The following is a 13069-nucleotide window of genomic DNA, read 5'->3' as shown; positions in this document are numbered from 1 at the left end:
ACTGTTCTCCTAACAAATCTTTCAACTACAATTCCTATAGAGGAGTAAAAGTGCATTTAACAAAAATCTAAAAGAAAAAATCATCAACTGAAAAATCAATTTTAGAAACTGAGATTCCAAGAAATACATGGAATTGAAAACAAAGTTTCACTAATGGAAATCAGAAAAAAAAAAAAAAAGAACCTCCACAAATCAGAAATTAAACAAGAAACAATACACATGAAACAATACTGAGTTGTTTTCCATTGTAATTCTCAAATCATTAAACTAAATGAACACCCTTAAATCCAGAATACTCAAGATACAGTGTGAAACTCCGTAAGCATCAATAAGGAGTAGATACAAACACAGGACTGATTGCTTTTATTTAATGGTACATATTTAAGAGATCATAAATCGTAACATAACACACAGGAACATTTTTAACACGGGAAAAACTGTCTGTAAGAAAAACCTGGTTTTTGAACATCCATACAACAGTGTGACTATGGAAATATTTTAATTCTTGTCTTCAAACAATGGAAATAAATTTCAAAAAAGGTGAAGTACAGCAGCTGTGCAATCTCGTGTTTTAACTACAATATGCTTATTTAGCTTGCATAAATTCCCATATAAATTGTTACTAGAAATTGTTATGGATGACCACTGTCTTAGAATTCCTCCTTTAAAGAGATATGTTCTCAAGACTGCCTCATTTAGGAGGATGCAGATATATACCTCTTCTCTAAGATTTTACAAATGAATATCTTAATTAATTCCTGCATCTTTGACTGACAAATCAGACTGAAAGCTGTGCACCATAATGGAAAACCAGATTTTCCATTCTTGAGGCACAAACCAGTTTAAATTACACATACAACATGTTCACGTACTGCAGAACATAACAAAGATAATAGGAATTTTAACTAGTTGCTTTGCATTCAGTATTAGAAGAATGTATTAGGTAAAAATTCATTTACAGTGGCTGCTCCCTTAATTTAGCACAGTAAATTTTCTATACAAAGATGTGAAGTGCCCAGTTGCTTGGATTAAATACAACAAAGTTTAAAAATCAACCCCCAAAAACCCAACCTGTCCACATATCTATTTACATATCCATTTAGTTTTCACAATTGCAATCATCAATAACTTGATGCAAAATATTAATCTCTGATTTATTTTTTTTTTTATTTTCTAGACCTCCATGGTCCCAAAGATAATGTATACCAAGGTTGCTTTGGTTTTCTCTTCTCACTTATCCAAATAATAGCAGTGTACAGCTAGCAATGTTCCTGCCAGTTTCAGTTCTGCTCTTCAGAAACTAATGGGCAGCAGGAGTTGTCACCAGTTTCTCCCAGCTGCTTGGAAACCTCAGGAGATTCAAGTTCAAACAGACACTGTGGCTCTTGGAAAATGAGCACAACAAATACCAGGAGACTGTTTCTCTTCTTATTCTGTTAGGAAATATGAATTGCTCAAAAGGAAGAGACAAGAGTTCTTATACAGAGGTGAAAAGTGACAAGACTCAATGAAAATAAGCTCTTCAAAGTTGCTTAAAGAGGGCCTAGAACTTTGTGTGGGCATGCAGGAGAATATTCTTACAAATTTACAAATAAGTTTACAGATATTATTTATTATTTGCAACTACCTTCTAAGAACATGACTAAATTTAAGGAAGTAAAAACTTTGTATGAAAACCTGTATATCGTATTTTGGTTCATCCTCAAATTCATCCACAGAATGATAAAAAGCATCTAACAATTCCAAAACACCTTAAGCACTCATTTGCAAACAGTTTCACAGCCACAGGTTATCTTCTGTGCAGAAACTTTACAAGCAAAGATGTTGAACTAAAAACAAAACTCTCCCTTAAAATGTGTAATTTGCTCACTCAAAATTTGAGCTGACAAGTTTCATTTTTATCTTATAGTTAGTTTCATATTGCAGTACTTAGCCATCCTCATATTTGGGGTTCAGTACTCCCAACTGATGCCAAATCTGATGCTTTTGAATGACTCTGTTAGTCCATCAAGCACTTGGTACTGTTTGATTAGCTTCTTTCATCACTCTTAGGTAGATCCTTATTAAAATGTTGAAGTCAGCAGCCAACCATCACTGAGTAAAGACACATATGCGAAAAAAAACCCCATGTAAACTTAAAGGATTTTTGAGAACTAACAGACAAGTGATTTGTACTTGCAACCACTGTTTTCATATAAGTATTCAAAGCCAAGGCTTAGGGGTTTTTGAGGATACAATTGATTAAGAAAATACCCCTTTGGATCTTTACCTAAATCTGCACCCATTATAGCCCAATACTTCTTTTTTAAGGACTTCTGATTGTCCAGACTTTTGTGGGAGCTTCAGATGCAAGGTACGCCGATAAACGGGCAGTGTTCAGTAGTTCATTTCCTATAGATGTTCTATGCTTCTTCCATGAAATGAGAATGTGAATTCTTGTTCACAGAATGTGAATATATTGTTTGTGGAATAGGGCAATGTAGAACAGCTGAAGGACTCAAGTTTTCTAGTGCATCAATGTCTTATTGAAAGTATCCCATTAAGAGAAATGCTTTCACTGAAATTTAATTTAATTACATTGAATTTCTTTAGATAAAAGAGTTCCCCAGAAGCACAGAACTATAAATTCTACAAAATCATGCCAAGATAAAGGAAAAAAAAAAAAAAAGAGAGAGAGAGAGAGAGATAGAAATAAGGAAGCATAGAAGCAAACTTACTAAATTATTTTATTGCCTGAAGTGAAAAACAAGAGTAAAAAAATAGCACAAATGTTTGATGGTTTTAATTCTTATATACATTAAATAAGTTTATTAAGTACAACCGAGGTTGCTTATTAATTATCCGTGAAAAATTGCTCTCTTCTTTTTGTTCGTTACGGCGCAGAACTTTATACCTCTCCTCCTCTTTGCAGAGCCGGCCAGCACGACTGAGGGCAGCCCGAGCGCGGCAGACTCGAGGCGCGGCGGTGCGGCGGTGCGGCGGTGGGTTCCCGCTCGGCGCGGCAGGAGCGCCGCGGAGCCGCGGTGCGCCGGCCAGGTGCGAGCGCGGCGGGCCGGGAGCGGCCCCGCGCCGGGACAGCCCCGCGGGCCGGGGGAGCACCTGGCGGCGGCCCCTCAGCGCGGACTGCCCCGCGGGGATCCTCCTGCGCCGCCCCGGGGGGCCGGCGACCACTGACACCCCACCGCCGACCCCGTCCCGCTCCGCGGGTCCGCCCGCGCTGCCGGCGGTGCGGGGGTCGGGGGCCCGGGCCCCGCCGGGCGGCGCCGCCGCTCCCGGTACCTGCGGGGGCAACTTTTCCCTCGCCGCCGTTCAAACGCGCTGCCGTAAAGCGCCCGTCTCCCGTGGCAACAAGGTTCCGGGCGAGCACTAGGTGTAGGAAGGTGATGTAAAAGTAAAACCACCCAGTGTCGTAAACCAGGTCCGGGGGGGAGGGGAGGGAGTGAGGGGGGCGGGCGGGGGAGGAGGTGACTGGAGCATTTAGACACCAGCGAGCGGATCATGGCGGATGGCCCCAGGTGTAAGCGCAGGAAGCAGCCGAACCCGCGCCGCAACAACGGTCAGTCACCCGCGGGGCAGCGCCGCGGCCGCGCTGGGGCGGCGGCGGGGCCGGGGCGGGGGCCGGGCACAGCCGTCCCGAGCGCGCAGCGGGGAGGTCGGGCGAGCGCCAAAGTAATTCCCCCGCCGCGGCTCGCCGGGAGCGCGGCTCCCTCCGCACCGTTATATCCGCTACCTGCAGCCTTCCTCGCCGCCGCCTCCCTCCTCCGCCTAGCGGTGCCTCCGCTCTCCGCCGCTGTCCGGGACCGTTACACGCTGCTTCCCCCTCGAGCCCCGCGACCGCCCCGCCGCCGGCAGCGGGCTCGGGGGCCCCCGGCCGCGCCGCCGCCCTCCGGCCCGGGCGGGGACGCCGAGCCCCGCGGGGAGCGGCGGGGGAGCGGCCGCCGCCCGCCCGGCCGCGGCAGCCCCAACTCCGAAACTTGTTACCTGCGCGCTGCCCCGGGCGGAGCGGGGCCTCCCCCCGGCCCCGCGGGCGGGATCGCCCCGCCGCCCGCCCGGGAGCGCCTCTGCCCGCCCGGCGGAGTTCCCTGCCCGCTCGCCCGGCGGCGGGCCGGCTCCTCGCCCCCGGCCGGCGCTCGCCTTTCTCGGGGCGGCGGTGGGGGACGCCGGCCGTCCCCGAGGGGGACACACCCGGGAGCACACGCGGGGGAGGCACCGCCGCCGCAGCGGGCGGCGATTCGCGCGGGGGCAGCGCGGCCGCCCCGGGCCGGCGCCCCCGCTCCGCGCCCGCCCGCCCGCTCCGCGCCTCCCCGCCCCGCCGAGAGTTGGTGCCCGGCGGCGCCCCGCGGCCGCGCTGCCGCCCCGCCGGGCCGCTGGGGAAGGGAGGGCTGCGCCCGGGCGGCGGGGGCGGGCGGCGAAGTTTCTTCCCTTCCCTCTGGCTTCGGAGGTACCTGTTTGTATAATAATGGGTGGTAACGGTTTGGCCGGGGGCCCCCGCTCCGCTCTCCGTGCGTGTGTGACCAGCTGCTGCAGTCTATATAAGGAATTACATGTACATTTCAGGCTTAAGGGCTGCTGTTGGGTGGTGTTTTTTCCCCTTTGGTACGTGTGTTACTTTAAGATGCGATGGGAAGGTACACGGCGGGGGGAATAAAGGCTCGTAACACCCACTCTCTACTTATTTTCTGGAAAATGGAGAAGTAGTTCGGTCCTCGTAGCACGACTCTTCGGAATAGGATGTAGAGTAGGCGATTTTGTAACCCTCCTTGGCAATTTTAGGTTTTATGTGGCATTTCCTGTGCAGGGTTACAGATAGGAAGGCTTTGCCTGCGATCTGAGATGTTTTCATATGCAGTGAACGGTCTCCGAAATAGATCGGAGTCACGATCGGTGCTTCACCTCTCCAATTCTCAGTGTTCGGGGCATAACGCGGTGATAAATGACAGCCTTTCCAGGGGCTAACGGGTTGGTTTGATTGCGTTGAACTTAAAAGGGTTATTTCTGCTGTCTGCGTTTTCTAGCAAGTATTCTTGTTTGCACGCTCATGTTATTAATTCCTTGTCTTGGTGTAAATATTTATATTTGGCTCGTGATTTGGCTGTGCTAAAGGTAAGTTTGGAAAGTGCTTTTCTCTTTACCTTATTAAAAATGTGGATGATCAGAGAAAGGGGCTTTTCTTGTTGCTGACGACAACATGTGTGACATGTGAGTCTGAACCACCCAGCGTCTGTGCAGGAGCTGTAAACATGTTTACCTGAACAGGAAAGAAAATGGATTTTTCTCTTAAAGATCCAGTGATATGAATACCATACTCCTAAAGCAGATCAACAGATGACTTGACAGAGAAATTTTCTGAAAACCTGGCTTTTGAAATCGACGGGGAAAAATAGATCCTTGATTGCTGCAGCAAATGACAACTTGTGCAGGTAGAAAAAAAAGATGGTGTTTAGTTTTCTCCTGCATGCATGTCAGCCCCCTCCTGTCTGCTGCTTTTATTCTCAAGGGAGGGATTTATTTACCATGCTTGCTGTCAGTGTTTTTCCTTTGTGCTTAATATTAGAAAACCAGATTTAAGGCTGTTTAGCACAAACCGTTTTGTCTGCAGCGTGCATCACTTGCAGAAAACAAAAGGTGTATAAGATGTGGTATCATTCCAGGTATCTTTCATCTTCATCACTTTTGGACCTTATTGCTGCGCCCACTTTATTATAAAGAGCCTCAGAGTCTTTATCAACTAGTTCTGTAATGTAAAATGTAGTATGTCTTGGTTTAGGCTGCTTTTGGTTCCTTTTACTGAGGAATTCAAACCAACTTAAGTCGTTGTGCACTGGAACATCAGGATCTGTTAGATAATAGAATCTGGATAATAGACATTTCTCAGCAGTGGGTTTATGTTTGACTTGCAAATATTAACTGAAGAAAATGCATAGAAAAAATGTTAACCCTTTAACCTTTAAAATGAGTAAGTATGAGGCTTTTTTTTCCCAAAGTCGCAGAATGCATTTCGTTCTTATAGGTATCTTCTGTTAATGAAGAATGGGCATAGGGGAGATGCATAAGCAACTGGCTAGTTTGTAGTATAAAAAATAAAAGCTGTTTTTTATGCTGTTTCCTCTCCACCTTCCCACAGAGTATGAGATTATTGCAGAGAGATTGCACTAGACATCCAGTATGCCTGTTAATAATACTGGGCTATGGCACTGAGTTATTATACTGTAAACTTCTTTTTATCTCTTGTTAAACTTAACACAGCTATTCATACACTGTAGACTTTTGTTTTTTCCTTCTTTCCTCTGCTTTCTCTCTGTGTTTGGGAGTCATCCTGGCACATTAACTCTAGCTGGAAAGACAGTCTTATCATCTTAACTCTGGAGCTGGTTCCTTTTCTGCCTTGTTTATTGGTCCCTACAGGAGGTCAGCAAAGAGCCGATTGGTGCTGCCATTAAAGCCTCCACTTACAAGGAAATCTGGCACTTCCTACCTGAAGAAAACTACCCTGTGTCATTGTCCTTAGTTCTGGCCAATGCACAAACAACTTCTACAGCAAAAGAGTTAACAAAGTGTTGAGTTAATGTGATAGAGCAGAAACACAAGCGCGCTGGTTGGGCGTTTCTCATCCTAGCTACTTTTCTCCCCCTCTTTCGATAGAAACATGAAGAGGAGGAAAGAGAGACACGCTTTGGGTATTTTTTGCCGGTCATCTACATAGCCATGCTCTTGTGAGACTCCTGTGTAGACTTCAAATACATTCAGTATCAACAAAGGTATTCTTATTCTGAGTTGGTTTGCAGTCAGGATTAGCTGCTTTCTTAGCTTCTCTCATGTATGTTACGGGATTGTCTTAGTTCGTATTAAACAGCAAAACTAAAAGTGACACACCTTGTTCTTCAGCAATGCTGTGAAATAAGTAAAACAAAATATTTAAAAGTTTCCTTCCTAGAGTATAAAAAGATATCAACCTAAAGTATAGAAGTTCTGAAAATAATGCAAGTATGCCTTCAGGTTTTCAGATGCATATTTAATAGTGAAAAGAGGACTATATGAATCTGGGTAAATTCTGCATGCTGTCAGGTGCATGTGAGGAGAAGATGCAAGAAGATGGTCACAGTGAGTTCATTACTAAAAGGTTATGTGGACTGACTCATTAGAGTGTTATTTCAGTTGTTTTACAGTTGGTTCTTTGCTCTTTTTTTCTGTTAGGTAACAATTTCATATAAAGTTTTGCTACCAGCTAAGAACTATAAGAAGACTGTAAGTCCCTTTGAATAAGGCAAAAGCATATTTCTTTTAGCTCCAAGGTGTTAACTACCGGCATGATGTCAGGTGCTAGTGACACTTGGGATGCAGCATTCCTGTTGTGCCTGTCTTCTCTTGCCCCCTTGCCTTTCTTTTTTGCTAGGCATCATGTTTTCACTCTATTGTTAATTTAAATTTGCAATTCAGGATTTGTGGAATGTAGCCCGAGTTAAAATTCCAGGCACAGTGAACAGGTCTACGTGGACAACTGAATTAACTGTTTGAGACCAAGGAAACCTTCTCTCTTATAAACAAGTAGTACTTCTGTTTTAGCATTAGCCACTGAAATATAATGTGAGTTCTCTTAAAAAAGTCTCAATTTCTTCATTTTTCTGTCAGCAATCAGTGCTTGTTATTTTAACAGTTGTGAAGCAGGTTGTCTTAAGGTAATTAATTACCTGAGGCAATTGTTTTTGGTTTTTTTTAAGGTAATTTGTTTCCTGAAACAATTTGCCTTGCTTGTAGGGCTCTGTACATGTGCTGCTGAAAGGGTTAATGAAAAGTAGCAATAAGATGAAACTTTCCTTCTGACATAGGCTTCCTACTCATAGAAATCACTCAATATTTTTTAGTTAGAAGTCTAAGGATCTGACTTCTTTGAATTCAGTCCAAATTTTCTGTTGAATATTTTTAGTTGCATCAGATAGACTCAATGGGGAGGGGTTTCTGTGGCATTTGGGCTTTGACAGATCCTGTTTATTGGTGTTACCAAGGGCTTTGGTTGGGCCCTTGCTCTTTGTAAGCAGCTCCTCCGTGGACAGAGCAGGAGGAAGGGGTTCTACAGCTGTTCCCTGCTTCCTTCCCCACTGTGACTCCAGTTGTGGTATTAAGCTGTAGTTTCTTCTTATAGAAGTTTTCCAGTGCTGGGGGAGAGGCTGAAGTACTCTGAAATCAAAATATCACTGTAATGCCTTTCCTCATGTGGAAACATCTGTTTTAATAGAGTTTAAAATGCCAGTGAGGGATGGCAGACACTTTTAACATGCATGGGACTGTATTACTATGGTAAAAAAATAAAATTTAACTTCTGTGAATCTTGGGTTGTAGTTTTTTTTTTTTGCTTGGAGATTTTAACTGATTTTTGATCAACTGCTCTCTATTGCAAAGAAACTGCTGAAACTACGTTATCTGGCCAAATGCCTCTTAAGCATCCCTGCTTCTAAATTCAGTCATTATTATTTACCAAAAATATAAGCTTATTGCTCTCAAGTCATTAGCTGTTTGTAGTCACTTCAAAACCATTTAACTAATTGATATTGCAAGCTGATTGCAGTTGATGTGCTTTGTCAACTGTAAGTCCAATCTTTACCAGTACATACTCCATCTCTGGAAATAGTAAGTGTTCTACTCATGATAGGTTTCAAATACCCAAAACTAGAGGATGAAACCCAAAAATTACTCCTGTTTTTATGTAGGCTTTCACACCATACCTCAAAGTATAATTCCAGATTAACTTTCAGCTGGTTAACATGAATATTCCTGAATTTTTGGTGGTAGTTACCTACATTTTTCAAGAGGACTCACACATAGGATCTTTTCTGTTTTGGGTAAGTAAGCAGAACCCTGTCTTTCATTTGTAGTCTCAGAAACATTTGTGCTTCATTCTGGCAGCTATAATAGTCCTGTTATTTTTGAGAACTAAATTCTCAAGTGACTTACCAAGGTCACACAGGAAGTCCATAGCAAGACTGAGTCCCAATCCATTTTTAATCCTCAGGACTATCCTTGCATTTGGCTTGATCTAGAGCCTTAAAGGGAAAGAATAGTTTTGTCATTTTGTAGTTACTGCTCATTTCGGCTTAGTTGTTTATGTTCTGTTATATTTATTGGAGTATTTTTGCTTTTGGCAAACAAGTGGTGAGATGCAAAACTCAATTTTGTCTTTAGTAATTTTTAGATGGTATTTAGATAGGAAACACCACCAGTGAAAATACTGTCTTCTTAGTCTATGTAGTGATGTGCCAGAGAAGTAGAATGTTTTCTTCTGGTGTTTTGTATTCCCAAATCTTAAGTTCAGTGATGCAAGAGTATACAAAAATAAATTGTATCAGGAAGGAATTAGTTAAAGACTACACTGTTAACATCAACACCCCTGCTGGGATGTGGAGGGTTTTCTTGGAGTTTAACATCTGGGCAGAAATTATTTCATCAGATGTTGGTTTTGTTGTGACAGTAATGACTAGAGTCTGGGCATATTACCCGTATTTCTAATATTTGAAAAGGGTGAGTAAATAAAAAAGCATCAGTCCTCCTCAAAACAAAACTTGGCCAGGAATGTATAAATAAGTGCCAGGCCTGGTAAGGTGGCTAGACTGGGACAAACACTTGCAAGTGTAGGTTTTACCACCACAGCTGCTTGTCTCAGGTGGAGCTGTGTGGGAAGTGCCTGTGGGTGCAGGTGGGTGCTGCTCCTGCCTGGCAGTGTGAGGCAAAGGTGGGTATGAAGAGTGTTCTCATATCTTCATTTGTGAAGATGTGTGGTTAGCTCCAATCATGAGACACTTCAATACATCAGTTAGGGTAGGGATTCTTTCCTGCTGAGGGAAATGCTGTTTGTAGTCTCTAGTAGTTTAAAAAAAAAAAAAGACAAACCCCCAAGCAAAGGTTGGAGAGCAGAGGGTTGTGTGCATGCGTGCTGCATGGGTGAGGCAAAGTGTGTATGAAGGAGGAGGGAGAGTGGAGTAGGCAGGGGTGTAGTCTGCTTCTCACTGAAGGTCTGGTACCTGATTTGATGCACTTTACTGGCCTTCCAGGGAGGAATGTATTTGGCTGCTGCATGAGAAGATCACAGTGGTAAATAGCTTTAAACTCAGTAGGCTGGGTTGAAATACTGGAATTGTTGTTGAGTTGTATGTAGTTTCATGAGTGTATTGTTTTGTAATGTTTTCTATTTCCATGTTATGTTGGCAAGTTTTTACAACCTTTTATAAGCCATTGCCTCTAATACTCTGGATTGATTCTTTAGCTAATTATTATGTGCTCATGTATTTCTCAGTCTTGATTTGCTTTTCTGGTTCTCCAGTTCCTTACATCTTATTTTATTGCAGTTGGAAAGAGTAACAAAAGTTTGATATTTAAAAAAACTGTTCACAGTTGCAACTTTCTAATCTTTGTGACTATTTCTTTCAAGGAAAGACCAGAGTTGCTTTCATTTTTCATATTGAGCTACAGTTTGTTTATTTAATAATCTATTTATCTCTTTTTTGCATAGATCAGTAGTATTCCTGAGTGACAGTCAAGGAGAATGGGAAGCCCGATCAAGAGCAGTGAGACTTGATGGATAAAATACTGATTCCAGTTAAATGCAGCAAAGCTTTAAAAATCTATTTCAGTACTCTTGAGAAAGAATACTACTTCCATCACACACATCCAAGCACCTTTCAGGCAATAAAAATATATGTATTGAGTTTTCCTGTATCTTGGCCTATACATCCAATTCCTTGTGTGGGTACCTGGAAGCTTACAGTCATGTGTTAGCAGGATAGGTGATGGTAGAGTAGAAAGAAGAAACTTATTAAATTTTTATCTGTGGAGTAGCAAGGCAGGATTCAGATGTTTCAGTTGGGTAGTGCTGAACATATGAACCATGTTTCTTTAGACTTGTACATTTGTTCCCAGAAAGGACAATAGAGAATAAAGGAGCCTTTTTTACTTTGCCTCACTCTGATTGTCTCAGATGCCATTACTGTAATGTAACTATATATTTTATTTTAACATGCCTTTTTAGAGCAACAGAAGTTAACTAAAAATATGCTTTCTCATTTTTGAGAAGTCAGTACTGTTTGAAAGCAGCCTGTTTCAGTTCTCTCCTTTTCAGCTGTCATTCCCAGCTGTCACAATCTCCTTGATGTGAGGACTTTACCCCTGTTGTTTCAAAGCAGTTTGGTTAACAGCTGCTCTCACCCAAAGGTTAAAACCTGAAAATGGACATCCTTTATTGGTTTCCTTACAAATATTTGCTTTCTGTTTGGTAGCATCTTTCTTGTTGCTCTCCCTTCAATGTATTCCATTGAGCCTATTTTTGGAGAACTGTGTAAAGCAAATGAACATGTCTAATGATGAATGTATTCTTAATTATAACTGAAAAAGAGAGTGAAAAAATTATTTGCTGTGATGACATTGCATCCTGTTCAGTTAGGATCTGTGACTATGAGTAGCAGTTGTTCTTCAGTGAAAGGACATGTAAAATTAGTTCTTTAAACACCAAGAACTCTCAGTAATATGGGAGTGTATCAGAAGGAAAAGAAACAACTGTTCCTTAACTAACTGCATAGTAGTCTGCACTTCTGATGCAATATCCTCTCTTTCTGTAGCTCCTCTGCTCTTTAGCTTCTCACAGGTCAAGTGATAGATCAGGAACACTGGAGGAGCTGGCAAGATCATTGGAGATAAATTAGTTATAAACCTTGCCGTTCACCGTGATTCTGAGAGTGATTTTCATGGACAGCACTAGAAGTAAAGAGGTTAAGAGTCTCATGTGGCAGAGAGTATTTTTACCTATGAACTACTGTGCCTGTCCTTGTTAGGATCAAATGCTAGTTGGGCCAGTGATGCTAGAGAACACCTTCAGTTACTCTGATATGTTTTCATTATTTCAGCAAATATCCCTTTCCCAATTCTGTTTGATAGGCAGCTGACAGACAGTGAAGGCAATTTTCTGTTCTAGTTTGTAGGCATCCATCCACCCATGTGTATATGGAAGAAAGCAAAATGATATTACAAAATATCACAGATGTGGCATGATTTGAAAAAGGCCTGGGGAAATCTATTCCATCTGAAAAAGGACAACGTAAAGAATAGAAAAATCAGGCCTTAACTACAAGACATAAGTTGATTTTTGTTGAACTGGTAGGTCCCTAAAGAAGCAGGTTGGGCTTTTTATTTGTTTGTTTTCCTAACACCTTCATCCTTACATAAGGTAACATATTATTTTATTAATACCCAGAAGCATCAGGAGATGAGTTGTCCCTTTTTCTAAGATGCACTTTTCTTCAAACAGTTTTTCTTAATGCCTTGAAGTATTTTTGCCTTGTGTGCTTCTATGTATGTATCAGATTTTCCTTCTTCACACCACCTAGTCCATTTTATCATTCCTCCTAAGTTCCTATAAGCTATCTACTGTAAGTCATGTTAAGTCTTAGACTGGAAAAGGAGATACTGTTCAGAATCTGTAACCTGTTTAATCTTCCTGTTTTGTTTATATCTTTCTATAGCCTTTCCTTTTCTTTGTAGTATTCCTGGCAAACTATTTCATTAAGTCAGGCAAAATAGAACTGGTCACACACTGGTGGATTCATTCTTATGCTGCTGTTCACAGGAAGCACCTAGGTACAGTTTGCCTGGTAAAGAGCATGAGATGGTGAATAAGGGCTTTGAAGCAGATTTGGAGCTGTAATGACTTGCTTCCTTCCCTGCTGCTGTCCCTTCCCCTTCCTTGCTAAGCATTTTCATTTGAAATACTAAGGTGTGGTCATCGGGCATATCTGTTCTCAACTTCCAGTAATTTTTTGCTTACTGCTGAGCTGCACCATAATTACATATGCAAATGTAGTATTTTTTTCCCCCTTCTTACCTTGTACATGTGGGAGAGGAAGATAAGGTTGCAGAGTACCGTCGGGGGTGTGCTGCTGTTGAGGAGATGCTGCAGATGGCTGCAGAAGGAGACAAGTACTTGACCTGCAGGATGAGACTCAGCAGGGGATTTCAGAACTTCCATGTCTGAAAGGCAACAAGAAAACAGTATTCTTGCCAACTTTAAATTTTAGATAGGAGCAGATTG

At 42.5% G+C, this 13069-nt stretch overlaps 1 protein-coding gene and 1 long non-coding RNA gene across 6 annotated transcripts in view; one reads left to right on the top strand and one right to left on the bottom strand.

Annotated features, from left to right (window-relative positions):
- Positions 1–2707: 2707 nt before the first annotated feature.
- LOC146768123 (uncharacterized) lies at positions 2708–3885 on the bottom strand. The gene is made up of 2 exons (XR_014953215.1): positions 3731–3885; positions 2708–3366 (listed from the first exon to the last, which is right to left on the bottom strand). It is a non-coding gene; the product is annotated as an uncharacterized LOC146768123 (long non-coding RNA).
- Positions 3480–13069, top strand: part of ZEB1 (zinc finger E-box binding homeobox 1) — a 122186-nt gene continuing 112596 nt past the window's right edge. For 2 of the 5 annotated variants that reach the window (XM_021542985.4, XM_021542983.4), the window contains exon 1: positions 3480–3556. In XM_021542985.4, coding sequence (XP_021398660.2) covers positions 3499–3556 — 58 coding nt within the window. In that variant the 5' untranslated portion in view covers positions 3480–3498. Of the gene's footprint in view, positions 3557–4454; positions 4960–5125; positions 5421–13069 lie in introns of those variants that run through there. The other 3 variants (XM_085572976.1, XM_085572975.1, XM_021542984.4) reach the window with 3 other exon arrangements.

Source organism: Lonchura striata, chromosome 2 (assembly GCF_050655825.1).
Source record: "Lonchura striata isolate lonStrDom1 chromosome 2, ASM5065582v1, whole genome shotgun sequence".
Lineage (NCBI taxonomy): Eukaryota > Metazoa > Chordata > Aves > Passeriformes > Estrildidae > Lonchura > Lonchura striata.
This window is presented reverse-complemented; position numbering and strand designations above follow the sequence as displayed.